This window comes from Dasypus novemcinctus, chromosome 6, assembly GCF_030445035.2.
Source record: "Dasypus novemcinctus isolate mDasNov1 chromosome 6, mDasNov1.1.hap2, whole genome shotgun sequence".
Taxonomy (NCBI): domain Eukaryota; kingdom Metazoa; phylum Chordata; class Mammalia; order Cingulata; family Dasypodidae; genus Dasypus; species Dasypus novemcinctus.
In genome coordinates this window covers 27,291,300-27,316,657 of record NC_080678.1, presented here as the reverse complement: position 1 = coordinate 27,316,657, position 25,358 = coordinate 27,291,300, and the positions used below count along the sequence as shown (strand labels likewise).

At 34.9% G+C, this 25,358-nt stretch overlaps 1 protein-coding gene across 3 annotated transcripts in view; it reads left to right on the top strand.

The window, feature by feature from the left end:
- The window catches only part of PDCD4 (programmed cell death 4), a 28,653-nt gene extending 12,646 nt beyond the window's left edge, over window positions 1–16,007 (top strand). For all 3 annotated transcript variants that reach the window (XM_004473254.4, XM_004473255.4, XM_071215678.1), the window contains exons 5-12: window positions 1,969–2,082; window positions 4,093–4,314; window positions 6,219–6,316; window positions 7,439–7,553; window positions 11,896–12,003; window positions 12,243–12,353; window positions 13,053–13,192; window positions 15,300–16,007. In XM_004473254.4, the coding sequence (XP_004473311.2) occupies window positions 1,969–2,082; window positions 4,093–4,314; window positions 6,219–6,316; window positions 7,439–7,553; window positions 11,896–12,003; window positions 12,243–12,353; window positions 13,053–13,192; window positions 15,300–15,360 (969 nt within the window). In that variant the 3' untranslated portion in view covers window positions 15,361–16,007. The remainder of the gene's footprint in view (window positions 1–1,968; window positions 2,083–4,092; window positions 4,315–6,218; window positions 6,317–7,438; window positions 7,554–11,895; window positions 12,004–12,242; window positions 12,354–13,052; window positions 13,193–15,299) is intronic.
- Window positions 16,008–25,358: the final 9,351 nt, after the last annotated feature.

Genomic DNA, 25,358 nt, shown 5'->3' with positions numbered 1-25,358 from the left:
AAAAATGTAAAATGTTTATAAACTTTTTTTTACCTAAGTTATCAATAGAAAATTTACTTTCTAAATCATATATACACATAATTCTTCCAGATTGTTAGTTTAACTTTGGATTAGGAAACCAAGTCAACTGATGGTAATGTATGTTACAATTTTTAGCTGATTTCTAAAGTACATCAAAGTAGGTTTTTAAATTTACTTAGATTATCAAGTTGACCATTTTTCATTAAGTTCTGTTAATATGGTTTCTTTCTATAGTAATGAATGATAATTGAGAAGAATATATATTCTTTTGAATGTTAAAAAAGTTACAGTTATTAGGTTCCTTTTTAATATTGTGGTTTAGGATGATGACTGGTAAATTTTGTTTTTGTAACATGTTGATCTTTTCTATAGGAATAATGCTGAGAATATAACTTTTTAATAGACTTTATATTGAATTTATATATTTTTCTATATCTTTTTATGGGAAATTTCTAACAAAAGTAGAGAGATAGTATAATGAACTTGTTTATACTTACCTTCCAGCTTTACTGTTCTAGAAATTAATTTCTGACCAATCTTATTTCATTGTATATCCCCATTCATTCTCTCTCCTCTGTCTTCCCCAATTTTCCCATGCTCTGGATCATTCTGAATCAAATCCCTGACATTATGACATGTTTTGTAAAATACTATTTTTGATCCATAAGACATGCCATGGTTGTCTTAGTTTGTTAGGGCTGCTGTAACAAGGTACTACAGACTAGTTGGCTTAAACAACATGGTTCTAGAGGCTAGAAGTCTGAAATCAAGGTGTCAGCAGGGCCATGCTTCTTTTTGAAGGGGAGAATCTGTTCCATGTCTCTCGCATATCTTCTGGTGGGTGACTGGCAATCCATGGCATTCCTTGGCTTGTCATGGCAAAACTCAATCTCTTCCTCTGTTACATGGCTGACTACATCTGTCTCTGTCCAAATTTCATCTCTTTATAAGGATACCAGTTATATTGGATTAGGGCCCACCCTAATCTGGTTTGGGCTTGTCTTAACTAATAGCATCTTGAAAGTACCTGTATACCAATAAGGTTGCATTCATAGGACCAGGGTGTTAGGACTTGAATGCATCTTTTTGGGGGACATAATTCAGTCCATAATAATGGTGATGAGAATTTTAAATAGGAAGATATCAGGCTATGTATGAGGTTCTTATTATAGTATATTGTTTGTATCTGTATGTACTTACCTATTTTAGCTAATTGGACAAAGAAATACTTTAAAGAGAATTTGAAGAAAATACATATTTAAAACCAATGGAATTCGAACACTATAAAACCTTTTCTAAATAGTTATTCTAAGTTTAATATACAAAGCCTTTCAAGGGTATGTTATTAGGCTGAAGATAGTCACAAATTGCAAATAAACATTTCAGGATTTTTTTGCAGGTGATGGTTTGGTGATGGATATTAATCTTACTTGAAATTTCAATTTCACTGTACTTTAGAGACTTTTTAGTCACTACAATTTTGCTTTTTGTTAGAGGGTCTTTTTATTATGATAATACTAATCATGAAGGCTTTATTTCATGCTTTTATTTTTTAAAAAGTGAAGTTTTAGTGGAAATAGTAGATATAATAGGAAGCTACCTTGAGGCTTTTTGGTCACAGAAGGACTGATTTTGTTGGAGAGAAAAAATTAACAGGAGAAACAGAAGGCTTTGGGCAGGTCATATATATGTGGTTAATAGTGCTGATTTTGTTGGAGAGAAAAAATTAACAGGAGAAACAGAAGGCTTTGGGCAGGTCATATATTTGTGGTTAATAGTGCTAATATGTATAAAATCTCAGATTTTTATAAAAGAGCAGTGATATATAGATTCTATTTTTATATGATTGATCAGAGCATATAGCTTCCCTTTATTTTGTTCTAAAACAATTTCAGTTTATCAGGGTATTTTGTTTTTTAATTTATTTCTCTTTCTCCCACTTCCCAGGAGAACTGTGTTTATGAAACTGTAGTTCTGCCTTTGGATGAGAGAGCGTTTGAGAAGACTTTAACACCAATCATTCAGGAATATTTTGAGCATGGAGATACTAATGAGGTTGCGGTAGGTTTCAAGTTACAAGTATAATTTATTTAATGTAGAAGAGGAAACACATATCAACTGTGATAAAATTAAACATCAGTATGTAGAATGTTCTTGGATTGCTGAGTAAATTTAAGTATTTTCTTGTGTATAAATTAATAGCTAAAAAAATGGAGTACAATCATGTTAATTTAGACCTGTTTTTCTTATATTTTGGGGAATCATAACCCCTTTTGAGATCTGACAAAAGCTGTATATTATCTTCTTCTTGAAAAATGGCATAACATGCTGTTTTTAAGCATAATTTTAGGGCACTGGTGGACCTTCTGCAACCTCCTCAGTCACCTCAGCTAAGAATGCCTGATTTAGTTCTATTTTTTGGTACTTTTTTTCAGTGATCAGGATTGGGATAACATTTATCTTTGTACTCTTTGTCTTTAAAACAATGAGTAACACAAGTATAAAGGTTTAAAAAAAATAATATGCAGAAACCAAGAGAACAAAATTTACGTCTTTTTGTAGCATAGTTGGCATGGGAATATTTACTATGCTAATTTTGAATTGTTTGTAAAGTCAGTATGTAAGGGTAAAATAAAATTACTGGTCTAGTTAGACCTATTGGAGGTAATAAAATTGTAATAACGTTTTACTTCTTTAGAAGACTTTTATTTAAATTCTTATAATTCATACTGGACTTTCTTGATTTGTCTAATATAGTGAGGTTTGATATATTTGGACTTACAGGATTTGAAAATAAAATATGTATTTGTTAGGAATTTGTGATAAGTGATTCTTGCCCTTTTGAAGCTCAGTCTAGTGAAGGAAATAATATATGAATAGATTATTAAAATATTATGTGAAGCATTTTGTTACAGAGATAGAGTTTAACAAAGTCCTGTGAATCCCCCATATCTACCAAGTGGAGGATCAGTTGTATAAATATGCTGTGGAAGCATAAAATGGAGAGTAATAGAAGAGGTGATACTGAGCCATCTGCAGGATGCTTAGGAGTTTGCCAGGTTAAGGTGGATAAAGTGGGTTTTCCTAGAAGGAGAAATATGTTTAAAGGCAATGACTTAGTTGTTGAAGGGCAATCTAGGAAGATGAGGAGTGAGAAGAGACTATTGCTAACAAGGATACCAGTTAGGTGGCTGTGAATATAGTTTTGGTATCTTCTTACTGATATACCATGATTTAAAGGTTCTGAGAAAACTTTCAGTAAAGATGACACTCTAAATTACTGAGTTAAAACTTAGACTCTAGGATTAGATTGCCGATACTCCATCTCCATCTCAGCCACTTCAGCTGTATGCCTTCCATGAACTTCTTAATATTTCTGTGCTTTGGGTATGATGGATATGATGATAATATCTATCTCAAAGGTACTGTTTGAGAAAGAGATTATTTGAGAATGAGGTAATGTAAATGAACTGGCAATTATAAAGCTGAGCACATTATATGCGGTCAATAAATATTAGCTGCTACTATTACTGTTTTTAATAGAAAGCAGTTTTAACTTTATCCCAGCATTTAAAATAATGATCCTACTTGAAAATGGTTTAAGGTCTCATTTTAAACTTTATGTGAAAGTGTAAAGTAATTTTTTACTTCAAGAGAAAGCTTTGAAGAAAATTAGAAATTAGAAACAGCCTTTGATAATGTAAAATGAATCTCTCTACAAATGCTCATTATATAATATTCCTAGAAGTAATATTAATAGATTGTAAGGCAGAGGGTTAGTTTTAACTCCTTTCAGCAAATTACAATGGTATGTAGTTTAATAAACGATTCTAAGTATCACTAACATTTTTTAGTTAATTGATCTTTAAAACACTTAACTTGACAGGGTTGATCAATACCCAGTTTATATGCAAAGAAAGATGTGTTTATCCTACTCACAATATGTGGCTGCTTCAGTAGTTACTTCCGAAGTAGATAAGGCTATCTAGATGAAAAATGGATTAAAAAAAAAATTATATCTACTTACTAATAGGCAGTGACATGTCTTTTTTTTTTTTTTTTTTTTTAAAGGAAATGCTAAGAGATTTAAATCTTGGTGAAATGAAAAGTGGAGTACCAGTGTTAGCAGTGTCCTTGGCTTTGGAAGGGAAGGCTAGTCATAGAGAAATGACATCTAAGCTTCTTTCTGACCTTTGTGGGACAGTTATGAGCACAAATGATGTAGAAAAATCATTTGATAAATTGTTGAAAGATCTACCTGAATTAGCTCTGGATACTCCTAGAGCGCCACAGGTTTGTATGATTTTTTTTTTTGTTCATTCCAACTCAAAACACACGCTTCTAATTATAGAAATAATACATGTTCTTAGGACATTTTAGTAGATGGAAAATGGCCCTTAGATCATATCATACAAAAATAGCCTCCTAACATTTTAGTGGCTTTCTTCATAGCTCTACTTTTTTTTTGTTTTAGACAGTTTTCGTAATAGTATAAAATCAATTTTATATGCTACTTCTCCACTAATGCTTTCTGTAGTCTTCAGGTCATATATTTTTGCTGCCTATGTATTCTGTATTATATATAGTTAGATTATTATATGAGCTTAGATTTTTAAAAAATGTAGATTCTTGTAGTTGAGGATTGAATTTGCTCTACTAATATTATAAAAATAACAACATAAGACTATTCTCCGAGAAGCAGACTTGGCCCAGTGGTTAGGGCGTCCGCCTACCACATGGGAGGTCCGCGGTTCAAACCCCGGGCCTCCTTGACCCATGTGGAGCTGGCCCATGCGCAGTGCTGATGCGCGCAAGGAGTGCCGTGCCACACGGGTGTCCCTCGCGTAGGGGAGCCCCACATGCAAAGAGTGCGTCCCATAAGGAGAGCCACCCAGCGCGAAAGAAAGTGCAGCCTGCCCAGGAATGGCGCTGCACACACGGAGAGATGACACAGCAAGATGACGCTATAAAAAGAAACACAGATTCCCGTGCCACTAACAACAGAAGCGGACAAAGAAGCAGCAGCAAATAGACACAGAGAACAGACAACTGGGGCTGGAGGGGGAAGGGGAGAGAAATAAATAAATAAATAAATCTTAAAAAAAAAAAAGACTATTCCCCTATGCATTTTGTGGGAGAAATAAATTAGAAAATTTATGAAATACACTTCTGTTTAGATTCTATCCTTAAGGTCTTATACTTTTTATCAAAGGTTAATACCTGCTGTATTATATGTATTAGATGACTTTCTGATTTGGAGTTGAAAATGTTTAAAATTTTTGCTATATCATTGATTAAAATTTTTAATCAAGTAGGAAAATTTTATTTAAACATTGGCTTGGGAATAGAGTACAAACAGGCCAATTCCTGAAGCTGTTTCTATTATACTTTCCTGTGACAGGTAATAGTTTGTATAAGGTATTTAGCTGTAATTTAAGCCTGGACTTTCTTTTTTGTCTTTAGAGAAATAAACATACTTTAAAAAAATGATTATATAAATTCATTGTTCATTATGGAATTTTTGAAAAATATAAAACAGTAAAAAGAAAGCAGTTGGCAAAAATAACCCCTATTAACATTCTTCTTTCTACAGATATATATCAATGTATGGTTTATATATATCTTAACGTATTTTTAGTTTTAATAAAAAAAAAAAGGAATCCTACCATATGTGCTGTTTTTTGCATGCTTGATTTTTCTAACTTCATAAAATATGAACATTTTTCCTTGTGACCATATAATATGCTATCTTATATATGTACCGTTTAGTCACATCCCTATTGTTGAACGCTGTGAGTGTCCAATTTTTGTAATAAATAATGCTGTAAGCATACTTTCAGATAAGTATTTCTATACGTTTTTCCTCCTTAAGATAAAGTCCTTTAATCAGTGTTTTGAGAAAACTGTTTTTGTGCATACACTATCAGGCAGTTGGCGACGTATTGGGGATTCAGCAATGAGCAAAACAGACGTGGCCCCACTCTGATGGCACTTATAATCATAACTTGCAATTTAAGATATGGGATTGTGTGCTAAGCTAACTAGTAGGGGCAAGGTAGGTGTTTGTTGAATATTTGAATATGTATTTTAGGTTTTGACTAATGTAGTTGAACCAATCTTCATATTCTGTATATTTGTAAATTGTATCCTGTACAAGTTTATTTTAGACTCTATATGACTCTTTTTTCTTATTGTAGTTGGTGGGCCAGTTTATTGCCAGAGCTGTTGGAGATGGAATTTTATGTAATACCTATATTGATAGTTACAAAGGAACTGTAGATTGTGTACAGGCTAGGTAAGTAAATTTCCTACTTAGAATTTTGAAATAAGGTGAAATTTTACAGGATTCTTTTGAAATGACACTTGCATTATTACTCATTGTGGAAATCATTTTTTAGTTGTCTGTATTCTCTACTGTTAATATAAAATTGAGCAACTGTGGCATGATATAATTGGAAGAGGGTAGTACGATAATACAGAAGTCCTGGGTTCTAGCTAAACTTTCAGCTACGTTCATGTCAAAGCTGCTCTTCTCTGGTCCTGAGTTTCTTACTTATAAAATGAAAGGTTTGCCTTAGAATATTCTTTATGGTCCCTTCCAGTTCTAACATTCTTTATTTAATACTCCAATTAAGTAAGACTGATAGTTTTAACAAGAGAGCCTTATTTACAATTTCATTTTGCATTTATCTACTATAGAACTCAATCAGGAAATGGTGTCTTTTTTTTGGCTCAATTAATTGTAAGCTACATGTGGTATTTGGGAGTAGTGGTACATAATTTTTCAGAACTTCCTGGAAACTTAGATTTGAATTTAAGCATTTCTTAGGTTTTCTTAGGCCTAGATAATTTAATTTTCTAGGGCTATTTCAGGTCATAGTGGAATGGTCTTCCTAGATGGGAAGGTATAGAGTAGCTAAAAGTTAAGTGAAATGCCCTTGAAGTGTAAATCAGTAACTTTGTCTTTTGATTGTTGACTGAAAAATGGAAGTAATATTAGCATGAGAATCAATTTTTTGCTCCAGACTTAACTATTTTTAAAAACAGTTTTTATTACAATTATGAAAAAATGTCCTTTCATTGATTTTAACAAATGTACAATACCAATGCAAAGTATTTAAATAGGATGGAGGGAGCCAATGTGGCTTCCACCTGCAAGGTTCCTGGGTTCAAGCCCTGATCCTGTACCTCAAAAAAAAAAAAGGTGGTATATGGGAATCCTGTATTTTATGCATGATTGTTCTGAAAACCCACAATTCTCTATAATAATAAAAATTTGTTTTTAAAACATTCAATTTTATGTTGTTTTTATGTTATCTAAAAGCTTTTAGTGTGTATGAGGTTTTATAAACTTAATTTGGTAAACCTCAAAGTGTCAAAATTTGATCTTTTTTTTTTTTTTTTTTTTTTTTTGTAGAGCTGCTCTGGACAAGGCTACAGTGCTCCTGAGTATGTCTAAAGGTAGAAAGCGTAAAGACAGTGTGTGGGGCTCTGGAGGTGGGCAGCAGTCTGTTAATCGCCTTGTCAAAGAGGTATCTGTACTTGCTAGTTGGTATATTTTTGGACAAATATTAAAATTTTTTTTTTAAAGACTTATTTCTCTCCCCTTTCTCCCCTGCCCCCACCCCAGTTGTCTGTTCTCTGTGTCTATTTGCTGCTGCTTCTTTGTCCGCTTCTGTTGTTGTCAACAGCATGGGAATCTGTGTTTCTTTTTGTTGCGTCATCTTGTTGTGTCAGCTCTCCCTGTGTGTGCGGAACCATTCCTGGGCAGGCTGCACTTTCTTTTCGCACTGGGCAGCTCTCCTTACGGGGCGCACTCTTTGCACGTGGGGTTCCCCTACATGGGGGACACCGCTGCATGGCAGGGCACTCCTTGCGCGCATCAGCACTGCGCATGGGCCAGCTCCACACGAGTCATGGAGGCCCGGGGTTTGAACTGCAGACCTCCCGTTGGTAGACAGATGCCCTAATCACTGGACCAAGTCCGCTGCCTAAAAATTCAGTCTTACAGCTATAAATGGAAATTTTGAATAATCCTTTTATATTTGGTTTTATACCTTTTTGCTATAAATTATACCATAATTAATTATGTACTTATTATTAAATTTTTTGTTTCCCTGACTTAAAAATGAAACTGTGGGGAAGCAGCCTTGGCTCAAGCAATTGAGTTCCCATTTACCATATGGAGGAACTGGGTTTGATCCCGGTACCTCCTAGTAAAAAAATAAATAAAGATGTGTAAGACCTGTGTGGAGAGGTGTAGGCCCCTGCAAAGTGAAGTGACACACCAAAAAAGATAATGATGCAACCAGATATTTTAAAAAAAGTGTTAAAAAGTTAAAAGAGCTATGTATGAGCTTCAAACGGGTGCTTGAAGTCTTTTTCTTACATTGATATTAAGTTTTCAAATATTATTGGAAGAAGGCATTGTATTTTATAGTTATTCAATAAATATTTTATATGTGCATTGCAGGGCCGGGTGCCTCCTAGTAAAAGCAGAAACAAACAAGCAAAACACATGAGGAAACTAACTCGGGGGAGCCAATGTGGCTCAGTAATTGGGTGCTGGCTTCCCACAGTGAGGTCTGGGGTTCAATCTCAGGCCCCAAGTACCTAAAAAAAAAAATTTAGGAGCACTAGATTCGGTCAGAGTGAGTGGTGGATTTTTGTGAAGTGGATTCACTTCACTACTGGTGTGCATGCTTCCAAAGAAAAAGTAATAGATGTGTTGCATTAAAATGCCAGATTTATTCCCTATGGATTTTTCTGACTGTAATGTGATATTATATAACAGGAAATTAAAAATTGCTTAATCTCCTTATCTGCAGATCTTTTAAAAAAGGAAAGTAATTAGAAGATTTATAGTTCATGTACTTCTGGTTTTTGAGTATCATCTTTTCACGTGACTATATTTTGATTTTTTTTGTAAGTCTTTTAATGATATGTATACCTAGTTTCGTATTAAAGAGCTTAAAATATAATTAGAGCTTGACCATTTTTGCTTTTATGTGTTTAGATGTCTATGTTTGCAATGTCATGATTGCAATATCTGTTTTTAAAAATTATTAGAAATAATTGAGGTATGAAAATGTGACGGTGCCAGGCAATTAGACAAGAAAAAGAAATAAATGGCATCCAGATGGGAAAGGGAGAAGTAAAACTAGTCACAGATGACATGATCTTGTATATAGAAAATTCTAAGGAATTCACACACAAAAACAGTAAGTTTAGCAAGGTTGCACAATATAGGATCAATATATAAAAAATCAGTTGTTTCTGATTACTAGCAATGAATTATCTGAAAATGAAATTAATGATTCTATTTCCCATAGCATCAAAATGAATATAATACTTAGGAATAAGCTTAACAAAAGAAGTGCAAGTCTTGTACACTCAAAACTGCAAACATTGTTGAAAGAAATTAAAGACAACTTAAATAAATGGAAAGATATCCCATGTTTATTAAATGGAAGACGATATTGTTAAGATGACAATACTCTTCAATATTATTTTAAGGAACTACCAAACTGTTTTATGATATATGAATTATATCTCAATAAAAAGTGGCCAAGATAAAAATTGAAATAAAACTACCAATATACGAGTTTGAGGTTGACATTATTTGGTTATTCATTTACATTTTCATGGAAGGATGGGTTGGACAAAGAGACTTTTAGAAATATATACATGTATTTGTAATTTGTCATGGGAAACATGTAAAATACTTTAAGCTATGTAACAAATGTTAAAAATAATGTAGGTTTTTTGGTTTTTTTTTTTTAGGAGGTACCAGGCATTGAACCTGGGACCTCATACATGAGAAGCAGGCGCTCAAACCACTGAAATATACTTGCTCCCCTAAAACTAATAATGTAATTTAAAAAATAAATGTTAATTTATAATATGTGAAAATACTGTTGAAATGCCATGCTTGCTTAAAGCATGATAATAGGAATTATTCATCAGGATATATTCTAGTGATCAGATTTTTTAAAAAAAAAATATTTTTAAAGAAGCTTTAGATTACATAAATAATACATTGAAAATATAGGGGGATTAACATATACCCCAGTCCCTCCCCCCTCCCACACTTGACCCCATTAACATCTTTGATTAGTGTGGTACATTTATTACAATTGATGAACATATATTGAAGCACTGCTATTAACCATGGTCAATAGTTTACATTATAGTTCACACTTTATATTCCACATTTTTATAGGTTTTGACAAACTGTATAATGGCCTGTATCCATCATTGCATTGCCATTCAAAACAATTCCAATATCGCCAAAATGCCCCATGTTACACCTATTCCCTCTCCTTCCCCTCAGATCCTCTGGTGGCCACTGTCTTTATATCATTGTTGTTACAGGTTCTTCCGTTGTTAGACTAATAATAAGTCTAGTTCTTAGTTGCATTTCCCCCTTATGTTTGTTCATTCCTCAGTCTTGAGGATTTTAGGATAGTGATGCCCACTCTATTTCTGATTGAGAGGGGCTTAGATCCCATGGGGCAGATGGATGAAACTGTCTTGCTTGCAGTTGTAGATGCTCTTTTTGGGATGGGCATTGTCTATCATCATTTTGTTAGTTGTCCTGTATGAGTCTGATGAACTGGAGAGTAGGTGTTGGCTGCAACTCTGTTGAGATTCAGGCTCAATTGGCATATAAATAGCCAAAAGATTTAAGTCTCTGGTAGATATATTTAATGGGTATAGAGCTAATTATAGGTTCAGATAAAAGGAACAGAAGAGTCATGTGTAGGGAAATTATCAATGAGTCTAATTCTGTTACATTGGGGAACATATATTCCAAGGTAAGGCCCACTGAGAGGGTGCTATTTTTTGAGATTGTCTGCCCTGCCTATAGTGCCTAGATGTCCCTCAGGAACATCCCTGCTTGAGGGACAGTTAACTGTGGCATTCAGTGGGATCCTCCTGAGATGTGCATAAGCAAACCTCTGGAATGACCTCCCGACTCACTTGGAAATCTCTTAGTCAAAAAACTCATTTGTGTGTAATATTTCCCCCTTTTGGTCAAGGTCTTTTTACAAATGGACTAGTGATCAAATTTTTACTTACACTTTTATGAAAATACATTGTAGAATTTGGAAGTAGAGGATACTTAAAATATTTTATTCAGTCAGCCAACATTCATTGAATACCTTCTCAGTGCAAAGGTGATTTTAATACGCAACATATGGAGAAGAACATTCCTAGTTGAAGTTCCTGTGCTGGAAAAATGCTTCCCATTTGTTCTTTCGAGTGGTAAATGATATTGTAAAATTTGAATGAGAGACTTGTCTCTTTAGCTACAACTTGAAGTTTGCTGAATAACTGATAAACTTTGGAGGTACTGGGTTTGAAATCCTCAACTCTAAAGAGAAACTATATGGAAATCTTTTGTCCTGACTAGTAAAGCCCTATTATCTAATTTTTGACTCCCAGTGTACTATTGAGGTCATCCTCATAGAAATGAAAGAGTTTGCATTACTTTAAAATCTTATTTTGAGGCTTTCAGTTAGCGCCCTCTAGTGGTGTTTGTAATCCCTTGTTTTTTAGTGAGCATTGAGGGATTATCACAGGCCATGTACACCATAAACCTACTTATAGATCTCAGTGATTATTAAGAGACACTAAAGCACTGCGTTTTCTTAAGAATTACGAACCATATAAAAGTTGGGAACTTATTTTTAATTATGAAAGAATACATTATGATAATGCCATATCAAGTCTGTATGTTTCTAGCTGTTTGGGACCTACTACTTCATGATGTAATACATTGGGATGAGGGTAAATAAATCCATTAGGCAAAAAAAATTTTTTTTTTGCCAATAAAGAATTCTCACACATCCCAATTTTAAAATCTAATAGATTGATATGCTGCTGAAAGAGTATTTACTCTCTGGAGACATATCTGAAGCTGAACATTGCCTTAAGGAACTGGAAGTACCTCATTTTCACCATGAGCTTGTTTATGAGGTAAGATTACCTTGACATTTCAAAGACAATTATTGTGTTCCTTCTTGCACTGCAGTGATTTAATACTTTAACATCTTTTTTCTTATTTAAAAATAATTTTGTTAAGAGTTATTTTTATAATGACCAAAGTTATATGTTAGGGAAAAGCGATCTGATTCATTTTAGGAGCAGTTTCTTTCTTGTATGAATTAGTGACCAAAAAATTCATTCATTCATTCATTCATTCATTCAATTTTTAGGCTATTGTAATGGTTTTAGAGTCAACTGGAGAAAGTACATTTAAAATGATTTTGGATTTATTAAAATCTCTTTGGAAGTCTTCTACAATTACTGTAGACCAAATGAAAAGGGTAAGTAAAACATTATTTTGAAAAACTTTTAGGCTATTCCTTAATTTATAACAATTGAATAAAGATTATGAGTTGTTAGTGAAACTTCCTTTTAGGTGTGTTTAGTATTATGCATATAGATTTTGTGTGTGTGTGTGGAGGAGGGGTGGAGAGAGTGCGTTTGACTCTCTTGCAGTCAGTTTTTGGAAAGTAACACTTCAGTTTTTTTCTCTTTCTGTTTTTGAATGTGTGATTTATTTTTCCTCAAGGGTTCTACTTCTAAGATATGATAATTTGTATTTTATATCTAGGGAGAGACCTTGAACCTCTAATAAATTATACTTTAAAGTACTTAATTTTCCTATTTAAAATTGTATGCATTGTTGAAATGTCGATGAGTTTCTTTTATATTTAAAAAGTTAGTAAATGTGTAAAGATAAGTAGGTGGGGAAGAAATGCTTATATGATGTTTTCTTATTTATATTGAATACCCAATGTCTGATGTCTGCCTGCAGCTCTTTTGAAAGAACAGTTTTAGGGAAAGTATTCTGTAACAAGATACTTATTTTCTCTACTTTTTAATGTTCAAATCTGACTTCAGTCTAACCATATGAACATTTTGCTCTAAAATACAGAATGATGACATGGTGATGGATTGTATTGTATGCCTTTATGTATTTTATATGGGCTAACACTTATATGTACAATTTCATTGTTTAGGGTTATGGAAGAATTTACAGTGAAATTCCAGACATTAATCTGGATGTCCCACATTCATACTCGGTGCTTGAACGATTTGTTGAAGAATGTTTTCAGGTTGGAATAATTTCCAAACAACTCAGAGATCTTTGTCCTTCAAGGTACTTTATTACTTTCTCAACATAAAATACCAGATGAGGTGCTTGGTGAGGCTAAGATTTTTTTTCTATCATTCCACCTCTGTCAGAAAAGTAATAGTATTTTCCCTGAAGTCAGTGAAGAGTGAGAATCATCAATTTTAAATTTATGGGAAATAGGGGTGAAGCTTGTGTCGCTCTCTTGTAAGCTATACAGGATTACCTCATGAAGCCCAGTTTATTGAAACTAATGTTGTGGAGCAGTTCTGTGTACCAGACTCTATTTCTTCTCTAACCAATTCAGTATTATTTCAGAGTAGGTATTATCACCAATAAGATAAGAAAACCAAGGCTTACAGAGGTGTAAGGTGCATTTTGTAAGGTCACACAGCTAATAAAGGTAAAGATCAACTATGAATCTATACTTTTTCTGACTTTATAGATTTAGGCTCTTTTCTGTTTTTGTGTGACTTCCCTTGCCTCTTCCAGGATATAGAATTGGGACTTGTTGGATCTTATCTTACTAGAAACTGTGTTTATATTATTCTTTGGAGGTATTATGTTTGTGGTTTCATGATCTAACTCTTTAGGAGTTAGTTTTTCTGTTGTTAAAATAAAGCTTATAATAGCTATAAAAGTTTAGTAATAGATAAACTTCTTGTGTGGGTCAGTGTTACATAGATTTAAGTTTCTGTAATTTGTATATGAGATAATTTCTAAGCTTTGAATATTTTTAAGAAGCTTATAAGAATTAAATCTCAAAAGTACTTCCTGGTAAGATCCTTTGCTCTAAAAAGTTTAGAACTCATTAAGAATGAAGGGGAAAAATGGTGGTAGATAGTTTAATGACTTTGATAGATGTATTGGGAAATGTACACCTCTGCTTGGTAGGGCACCCCTTGTATTCTGATATATCAAATAGTATACATTTCTGTAAAAACTGGCAACTTTGGCATAGCTTATTGCTACCAACTGTCTTATTCCCCATCTTGATCTCCTAATATTATAGTCTGAAGGCTGTATATTTTAAGAAAATGTAGCTAGTTTTCACTTACCTTTCTAAGTATGAAAGTATATCTCTATCAACCTCTGCTCAAAAGTCTAACTTGTTATTTCTATTGTGGCTTTACTATCAAGGGTCACTTGATAAGATACCTAAACTTTCTGTATATTCCATAAAACTTTTATTCTCTATTCTTTTGCTTACTCTGTTGAAGTGCATGTTTGTGTGCAGACTGACATGCGAGTCTGGGATCAGAGTAAGGGCTAATCCTACCTAAGCTCTATTTTTCATGTACTGCTTTAGGGTAACTATTCCTCCTGGCTATTGCTACTACATGCAGCTGGAGTATAGTCACATTGTAGAACAGGGCTTCTTGAATTTGAAATAGCAGGAGCCCCAAATTGGGGGATAGACTGGAATTAACTGGATTTTGAAGTTTTTCCACCTTCAGGTTATGGCTTTTATGAATTAAAAAAAAATTTTTTTTTGATGTTAAACATAGATATTTTGATGTTCATAGCTCCAGTTTGCATAATTTTAAATTACATTAGAGTTCACTCTTTTGGCTCACAAAATAATATTATTAATAATGTGGTAGAAAGAAATACTAAATTTCTAAATAAAATGTTTTTTTGTTTCAACTCTTTTATTTGACTCCATGTGGTAATAAACTTATTTCAGTAATTAAGCCTTTATTTCACTAAAATCTGATCATATTTAGCTATTCATTTGATATGTTACATATTCACATGTATAGCAAGGAAGTAAATGTTCAAAGGAAATAGGCTTTTTTATTTTGTTAAAACAACAAAACCTGGTAGCAGATGTGGCTCTAGTGGTTGAGTGCCAGCTTCCCATATGGGAAGTCCTGGGTTTGGTCTCCGGTGCCTCCTAAAAACAACAAACAACAGGCAAGCAAACAAACTAACTTGGGAGCTGATGTCGCTCAGGGGTTGAGCACTGGCTTCCCACATATAAGGTCCCAAATTCAATTCCTGGCCCTAATACCTAAACTAAAACCAAAACCTTTCAACACTTAATGTGTAAAGAGCCCAAGTTTTTTTGTTGTTGTTGTTAACTGTAGTCAGAATTTGTATCTGTTTGATGTTTGTGTTCTTTTCATTACAGGGGCAGAAAGCGTTTTGTAAGTGAAGGAGATGGAGGTCGTCTTAAACCAGAGAGCTACTGAATATAAGAACTCTTGCAGTCTTAGATGTTATAAAAATATATATCTGAATTGTAAGAGTTGTTAGCACAGTTTTTTTTTAAGCTCTTGTTTTGGGTACAAGGCATTTCTGAAATTTTGTAAATTTACATTTAAGGGAAATTTTTAAAGAAAGTTTTTTTTTTCTTTTTTTTTTGAGGGTGTAAAGGAGGGATTGAAAAGTAACCACTTCTTGAGTGGAATATTCTAATAAGCTACTTTTTATAAGTGCCATGTTTTTGACCTAATCATTCCAAGTTTTGCATTGATGTCTGACTGCCACTCCTTTCTTTCAAGGACAGTGTTTTTTTAGTAAAATCACTGGTTTATACAAAGCTTTATTTAGGGGGTAAAGTTAAGCTGCTAAAACCCCATGTTGGCTGCTGCTCTTGAAATACTGTGCTTTGGGAGTAAAAACAAAAGTTATTTCTTTGTCTTAAAGAATTTTAAGAAAATGAGTTAGTCATGAGACTTCTTCATCTTTCCAGGGAACATACTGATTGGTCTTAAAGACTAGACAGTTCAGTAAATGGTGGCTGGAACATCTATTTTTCTACAAAACTGGAAAAGTGAACCCAGTTTTATAAGAATGTATGACAAAATAAAACATGTGAAGCAGTGTTGATTCTTTATTGGAAGTACATTTATTTTAGGTATTTTAAAAAGCTTGTAAACTGTCATTTTATACAGCAAATTTTGAATCATAAAGAAGCACATTTGAATCAAGTGAATATAAGCTTGTTCCTTGCAGGCATTTAAGTCAAAAGTACAATAGTTAAATATATTCTTTTAATATTATATTGGGGAAAATGCATGTAAGATGTTTATTGATCTTATCTAGAGCTTAATGAAATTTTAAAAATTTGTGTACCTTTCATCATTCTTAAAGTCTGTTACCAACTAATGTTGGTGTTATAAAAAATTATTCTTCAAAAACTCAACTTTTTACATTTACCAGTGCCTGAGGAAATACTAGCTATGAATATATAACATCTATCTAAAGGATGGTCACATTTCTAACCTCTCACTTGTAGAGCCTAGTTTAACTTAGCAAGAACCTAAGGCCTGTGTGAATTTAAATTGTGTATTAATGACTACAGCAAACCAATCTAGAATTCTATTTAGAATTGATCAAGGTATTCTTAGGAATATTACAGGTTCACGTAGAGCCTTTTAGAAGTAAATCTCCAAACTTAACCTTCAAATTTACCTCATGAGCTCTTTAAAGTCTATATTACTGTGGCTTACAATTATACAACTATTTTTAGGATTTTAATTGTTTGATACCTGGAAGATAAAGGTAGCCATGTTATTCAAGTTTTAAAAGTTACTATAGGGGAAGCGGATGTGGCTCAAGTGATGGGGCCTCTGCTTACCATATGGGAGGACCTAGGTTTGATCCCTGGGGCCTCATGGTGTAAAAGAAGAGAAAGCGTGCCTGCGCGGCAAGCCGAGTGCCCATGTGGGTGCCCATGCAGCGAGCTGAGAGCCCACACGAGTGCCAGTATGGTGAGCCATGTGCCCACATGGTGAACCAAGTGCCCTCATGGCAAGCTGAGTGCCCACGTGACTGCCTACGTGGCAAGCCGAGTGCTGCATGGTGAGCAGAGTGCCCACATGAGTGCCTGCATGGTGAGCCAGTGCCCGTGCAAGTGAGTTGTGCAGCAAGATCATGATTCAACAAAAGAGATCAAGGGGAGAGTCAATAAAACACAGCAGAGACCAGGAACTGAGGTGGCACAATCGACAGGGAACCTCTCTGCACATTAGAGGTCCCCAGGATCCAATCCTTGTGAATCCTTAGAGGAGAAAGATGAGAAGACAAAAAGAGAAATAGATATAGAAGATCACACAGCAAATAGACATAGCAAAAACAACAGGGAGGGGAAAATTAGTATAGGGGAGCCAATGCAGATCAAGTGGTTGAGTGCCTGCTTCCCGTGTATGAGGTCCCTGTATTCATTCCCTGGTACCTCCTAGAAACAAAAATACCATCTCTCATTAGGGAGAAGATGTAGCTCAGTGGTTGAGCGCCTGCTTCACATGTGTGAGGTCCTGGGTTCAACCCCCAGTATCTCCTAAAAAAAAATTACTATAAAAATAAAGGTGACGATACAGAAATAGGTGAGGGTTTCTTAAAAATCAAATTTGTTCAAGAAACAATTTGTCATTGGTAGGATTAGCAAGATAGCTTTAAACATATGACACATAAAATTGGTAAAATAATTGTTAGGTAACAAAAGTCCAGTATTAGCACCTTACACAAGATGAGAATGTATATCATCAAGTGCAGTTTTTTAATAAAGGTGTAATCTGTATACAGAAAGTTGCACTTCTTGTGCCTGAGAACGTTACACATAAAACTGATAGCAATGAATATTGAACAGTAATTTAATTTGCAATTTTAAACACATGGGTAAACAAGCCATAAAATGTGGTTCAAAGGTTTTGTGTTCAGTACAACCCAAAATTTAAAAACAATATAGGTTTCATTAATCTTGGGTATTTTTGTATTATTTATATGAATACTATGGGTTTCATTAACAAATACTACTTTTAGCATACAGATGCAGATTATATTCTAGTTGTTACTAAATAGATGGGATGTTCATGGACGGGCTAAATCATTCATTTGGTTATTTGCTGCTGCTGTTCCTCTTCTACCATTTCTTGTTGGCGAATTGTATCCTGTGCCGCTTGCTGCATTTTCTCCAGTTTTTCCAGAGTCAGAGATTTTAAAGGTAAAAGTTTGGGTTTACAAAGCACCATCGTGGTTACATCTTCCACAGACAACTGCCCTAAGTTTAACAAGAAATAAAAATTAGTTCATCAAGTAAGATAACTGAGTAATTTTGTGGTTTGGATTTAGAGCTAAAATGGATGTCTAAAAGCTTCATCACATCCATTGCCAATAAAAATCTGTTTCTTAGACTGACTTTAGCTGTGGGATCCAGAAAGATCATAGTCACCCCATAAGCAGTGAGTTTCTTTATCCTGATGAGTCTTGAGGATGGCAAATTTTGAACTTTCTATCCTAGATTCTTAGCTACCATGAGACACCCAACTTTTGTGTTAAATGTCTAATTTGAAGTAAGACTTGGGAGAAATGTATAGTATACAATAATCTTTATATAGCTAAGTATGGTAACTTTTAACATGTATATTTAAATTACTGAGTGTCTAATTTCCTTTTTTAAAAACTATTGCTTAATTTAGTTTTCTTTTTCCCCACTTTCAGACCTTATTTAATAGTATGGTCAATTCCATTAAGTTTTTTCTTTAATTGAAAATTTCATATGCAATTGAGTATACAGAATTTCTGCTTCATTTTGTCATTCTTTTACTGGAAAAAGAAGCGATGGATTGCCTTTACAGTCTACTCATGAAAAGTTTAGTGGACAGTAAATGAGGCATATAGAACAAAAAAGTCACATGTTTTAGCTGTTAAGCCTGCTCTATAGGTGGCAGTGTCTATCACTTTGTTGGTCCCTATGGTATTTTATGACATATTTGTGATGTAAATACCTTGTTTTGGAAGGACTTCCCGGAACATTGACTTTACTTCTGCCATATCTGAATTGTTGGATACAGTAAATTTGGATTGTTGGATACAGTTCCTTTAAAGAGAAATAATTAATCAAAAACAATTCCCAAAGCATATTGCCTGAGGTGTTTATTGTAGTTTAAAATCACAATTCTTATGGAAAATAAACTACCCTATCCTTGTCTAAATTTCTCATTAATTCCGTGTTCTTTTCATTGAAACAAGGTTGAGACAGTTTATGTAAGCATCTAGAATTTTTTTTTTTGTCAGTTTTCATTACCCAGTAATGGTGTTAATTGGAAAAGCAAGATATAATCCTCTCCCTTTAGTGAAAACTAGCTGGACTTCGTTTTGTAGACAAAGATAATTTTCAAAGAAATAGCAGCTGAAGAAAAACAAAGGTACCTAGGTGCTGCCATCTTGGTTCACTGTTAGCATTTCCCCAGGATGGTGGGAGAAGCAAAGAATATGACCAGTCTAGGAGCTAAGGCAGCTAGCTTGGAAAAGGAGCTTATAGGCAACTAATTTCCTAATATTGCTACCTCTCTCAGTAGTTAACAGCTGGTTTCTACTTTTAATCCCTTTTTTATAGTGACAAAAAATACCCAAAGGATCAGTTACTGGCTATATGACTACAATTTGTAAGGAGGCAACACAAATGATGGGAGTTGCCTTTGAAGAACTGAAAGAAGGTATGCTTTGAGTTTACTGTTTTCCTCTAGTACAGAGATTCTATATGCTCAAGTATCAGCATATACCCTTATGAGTATTTTGTTACAGATATCCCAGCATATATGCTTCTTTGGCCAATGGTATTTGCTCCATGTTACATCTCAGATTACTGATATGCTGTATGTTCAGTGTGTTCTGCAATGTAATTTGCAGCATGATCCCCAAGTAGATGTTTCCCCAGACAGCCCCACCCATTTTGTGGTATTTCATCATAATGATGCAAGCGCATCATAATTCTTTCACAACATCACCACCACAGGAGAAAGATTTATTATAAAGTGGTGACGCTGGCTTGGTGCCATTCCTTACCACCCACTGCAAATTAGTTATAATCAAGGGAAGCTGTTTCTGGTCTTAGTTATTCCTACTCCACTACTATGACATTCCTGATAAAAGCATCCTACTGTCCATCCACCAAGCCTCTTCCCCTCTTTTGTTCAAATTCCTATTCTGCGAAATCTACCCCAAATAAATTCCTGAAGAACCTCTAAACAGATCTTTGTCATTAAGCTTCGACCCTACCCTTCTCTTTGAGGGAATGAAAAGTAGGGAATGGACCAGGAATAAAGCAATTTATCACTAATTGGGAAGCTGAGGTAAATACCACATTCCCCCTCCCCCCCCCACTTAGGTCTTCCAGTGGTACCTAGTGATAATTACTTGTTCAGGCCACCCTGAAAGCTAATAACATTGCTGACACTGATTACCCTCGAATATGGCTATATTGAAGAACACGTAAGCCATCTATCAGAGTCATCAAAATGAAAATATTCATTAGGCCTTTATTTGGTGCAAATCTGACATAATATTCCACATTAAGAAGGGAAGCTAGATATTAACAAGTTTTGATACATGTGAAAGAAATACATAGCTAAAAATTTTTGTATGTATCACCAAGTGCTAAAGTGGTGAATGAGCTGACAAATACGTAACTTTTTGTAGAACAAGCAACCCACTACTCAGAATTCAGACATTATCCTTTGCTCTTTTATTGATAACCTCTTTCACGTCTAAAATCTGACCTGAGGAAAACAATGAAACTTAGTGCTTTACCAAACCTCAGTTCTGTTTGTCTAACCTGCCTTGTTACTGGAAAGCATGTGGGGCCAAAGGCCTGGTAAGGAGTGGTTTGGGTCCGGTGTGGGGACAATCTGTGCTGTAGGTCGGGTGCTTGTCTGGGAGGAAGGTCTTTGCTTTACTATGGATGGTTCTTGTTCTTAGGCCCCCTTAGGCATTGGCAGGAAACAGGAAGGGAAGGGCTAATATATGCAAATGTTGGATGGCTGGCACTGCAGGGATACGTTGTCATGATAATCAACTGCCCTGGGAGCCCAGAGTGGGAAGCAGCATTTAATTCCTTCCCCTAGTTGGCCTGGTAATATTAAGCCAAACATGGGTGTTTTGTCTGATGTAGTAAGTTTAACTGTGGCTGCTCCTTAGAGTACTTACTTACTGGTCAGGTGGGATGTATGTAACACAAGGGACAGATGGGGCAAAGGAGAAAGAACAACTGGCTGAAATCCAAGTGTACATACAATTGCTGTTAAATAAATATTTGAGTGCCTACTATGTACCAGGCACTATTCGTCAGGAACAGAAAAAAATCTCTCCATGTTTGGAATTTACAGCCAAGCAAGTGGAGAAAAAATGGAAAGGTGTTATGGATAATAGAGTAGTTTAATGGGGATTAGAAGTGCAGGAGGTAGGGGAAATTGCAGCTTATATAGGGAAATCATGATGGCCTCATTAAAATGTGTCTTTAAGAATGGCAAAAATTCAAAACGTTGTTAGCATCCAGTTAGTGAAATGATAGGGAAATGGGTACTCTGTTGATGGAAATGTATGTTGGTACAGCTTTTTTAAAGGGCTATTTAGCAATATCTATTGAAATAAAAAATGCACATTTTCTATGACCAAAACATCCCACTTCTAGTAATCATTCCTAAATAAATAGTAGCATAAGTATGTAAAGATATCTTTATCTTTCAGAAAACGCTGCATTGAATAGCCAAATGTTCAACAACAGGTAAACCTAAATGTTCAGCAATAAGTCAGAGGTTAAATAAATTATGGAACATCCGTACATCAGAATACTAGGCCAGATTAAATATTGATGCAGACAGTTAAGGCATATTTTATGAGGAAAACATATTTAGTTGCAGTAATGAAATTCATACAGTAATAGAACCCAAACTTTTAATGATTACAGAATACAGGGTAAATCCATTTTTGGACGCCCTTGGTTTGAGTAACTGGAAAATATTCTGGGGAAACGGACTTTGGCCCAGTGGTTAGGGCGTCCGTCTACCATATGGGAGGTCCACGGTTCAAACCCCGGGCCTCCTTGACCCGTGTGGAGCTGGCCATGCGCAGTGCTGATGCGCGCAAGGAGTGCCGTGCCACGCAAGGGTGTCCCCCGCGTGGGGGAGCCCCACGCGCAAGGAGTGCGCCCGTGAGGAAAGCCGCCCAGCGTGAAAAGAAAGAGCAGCCTGCCCAGGAATGGCGCTGCCCACACTTCCCGTGCCGCTGACGACAACAGAAGCGGACAAAGAAACAGGACGCAGCAAATAGACACCAAGAACAGACAACCAGGGGAGGGGGAGAAATTAAATAAATAAATAAATCTTTAAAAAAAAAAAAAGAAAATATTCTGTTGCTTCCTTTTCCCCCCTAGTTTTTTTAGTTTGTAATTTCTCCCAGAGATAATGATTTTGATGGATAGTACATTTCAAAGTCATAACAAAGTATGCAAATTGTAGCTATATGAGCCGGATGTCTAAAATTAATGCAGAAGAATTCACAGGAAAACCAATTCTTTGTCATGAAGTATTAGTTTTACTATGTTTTACAAGTGAGGGTTGGAAGACACTTAAGTCTAGGGAGGATTCCTACTTTAAATCAATCATACACATCTGGACAAGTTAAAAATTGCTGGCGTGATTTAGTTTAATATATAATAATAAACTAAATTATGGGTGTGGGACTGGACTAGATGACTAAAATGTCTTCCTGAACCTTGAGTATATGTCAACATCCTCAAACTTTCTTCTTGTATAACCCCCAAATAATTTTTGAAAAACTAGGTACTTCTTTATACATTTCTAAACTGACATAATTTTTTACTGTAAGTTTAGTTAAATACCTGTTTTATCAGTCTTAAAATATATCTAATTTAAATATCATAGCAATTGTATATCCACTATCATTCATTAATGAAAACATGAATGAGCTTTTTTAACCCAGAAATTTTACATTCTTTTTCTCCATAGACCTCTATTTCCATTCCACTTTCTCCACAGAATTTTATTCTAATGTAATATATTTTCATGCTTGAACAACTTTTCATGATCATGCTAATGTACTTCTCTGCTACAAAAATGTTTCTAAATTTACATTTAAAACTTTAAAATATCCTGAATTTATTAACCATTATTGGTACAAAATAGATGAATTACACATTAATTATAGAATTGGCAATGTATCTTTTAATGAGGACAGGTCTTTGTAGTCCCAATTAATTCATGTATACATGGTTAAAAATTACTATAGCTACAATTCTTTTTTTGTTTTTACAGATGTAAGCCCCTGAGATGGGAATGGGAAAAGTTTTGTTCAGTCTTTGAACTGCTTAAGTTGTATGCTAAAAATCATGTAGTGATCTAGCACCAAAAAAATAATTTTAAATGATCAATAGACCTCTAAAATTAGGGCTTCCTAGAGGGAAGGCAATCGGTAAGGAAACTATTACAATTATTTAGTGACAACAGGCATAAAAAAGAGAAAATATAAAAGAGGTGTTCAAGGATACTAGAGAATAGGATTCAATCTCCTTTTCTCCCAGTACCCTTTGGTTGATAAGGAAAATGATCAAGGATAACTAAGATTTCAAGTTAACATGCGAATGAGTGGTATGGGTATTAATTCAGGTTGGGAACATGGGAGGTGCAGGTTTTAAGAGGAGGGTTAAGACCAATAGGAAGTCTATTATGTGTGGAGTCTAATAGGAAGGTACAAAGGACTGAAGGCCCAGTCAGTCAATTGTGTAGTAATACATACTATAGAAGTGAATAAAATCATGCAGGAAGAATGTGGAGCAATGGGAAGTAGGTGGTGAAAAGGGATTAACATTTGTGTACAATATAGTACTTGAGAGAAGGATCTCAAGTCAGATTAGTCACTTTAAACAGCCTAGTTTTCTCTGCCTCCATTTCATCCATAAAATGAAACTTATAATGGCACCAATCTCAGGTGGTTGTTGAATAATTCATGAAAAGACATTAAACCAGTGCCTGGCACATAATAAGCTCAATGAATGTCAGTGATTCTTACTGTATTGTACTTCAAAAATGTTGTCATTTAATTAGAGTCTCAGGAAAAATAAGTCCTAATATGTATTAGTGTTATCAAGACATTATTAAAACAAAATGAATAAAAACCTACAAGTAAGCAGATGTGCTTTATAATTCTCTACTCATCCTCCATACAACCATGTTGTCTTGAAAGTTATCTTAAAGGTAGAATGGTTTAAATGTCCAGCCATCTACCTTAAATTCTTTCCCCAGTCTAGCTTAGTGGCTCTTAAATTTTAGTTTGCTTAAGAATACAATAACGGGAAGCAGACTTGACCCAGTGGTTAGGGCATCCGTCTACCACATGGGAAGCCCGCTGTTCAAACCCCGGGCCTCCTTGACCCATGTGGAGCTGGCCCATGCGCAGTGCTGATGCGCGCAAGGAGTGCCCTGCCACGCAGGTGTGTCCCCACGTAGGGGAGCCCCAAGCGCAAGGAGTGCGCCCCAAAGGAAAGCCACCCAGTGCCAAAGAAAGTGCAGCCTGCCCAAGAATGGCACTGCCCACACAGAGAGCTGACACAACAAGATGATGCAACAAAAAGAAACACAGATTGCCGTGCTGCTGACAACAAAAGCGGACGAAGAAGAAGACACAGCAAATAGACACAAAGAACAGACAACTTTAAAAGATTTAAAGATTTTTTAAATCTTTAAAAAAAAAGAATACAGTTACAACACAGTGTTTTAGTACAAAATTATGTATTTTAATTATATAGATGTTTTAAAGGATTTTCCACAGTAATTTTGATAAAAAGTAATTTAAACCCTAAGAGAGAACTCTAAAATTTAATACCTCCCACTGCATCCCCCAGAATAATACATTATTCAATTCAACAAACTAAAACATGATTAGGAAAAGTTATCTTGTCCAAAATCACAAAGCTGGTAAGTGGAGAAACAGGATTCAGACATGATTGCTTGACTCCAAAACCTGGTCCCTTTCCAGTTCTCTGTGCACTGCATTTGTTGGAATGGTCTACAAATGAATTCAGTATGGAGCCCCATTGCAGGAACACCAATGTTTAAAAACGGTTAGAGATATAAGAGGAGAGTAGACTATGGTATGTAGAAGCCAATGTAAGGTGAAGTAAAATGTTTATTGGAACAGGAAATTTTGAGGCCAATAATGACCTTTGCAAAGGGGAACATAAACAAAATTAGAAGAGTCCAAAAGTACATCTCTCCAGAATGAAATAAGTGCGTAAGTGCAGTGTACAAATACTGCACTTTTTTTTCTCTTTAATCTGAGAACTGTGTCATCAAAAGAATGTATGGCTCTAACCAATATGTAATTTTTCCTTCTCTCTCCTTTTGAGGCTTTACCATTTCACTTGCCATTTTGATACTGACTTGGAAGA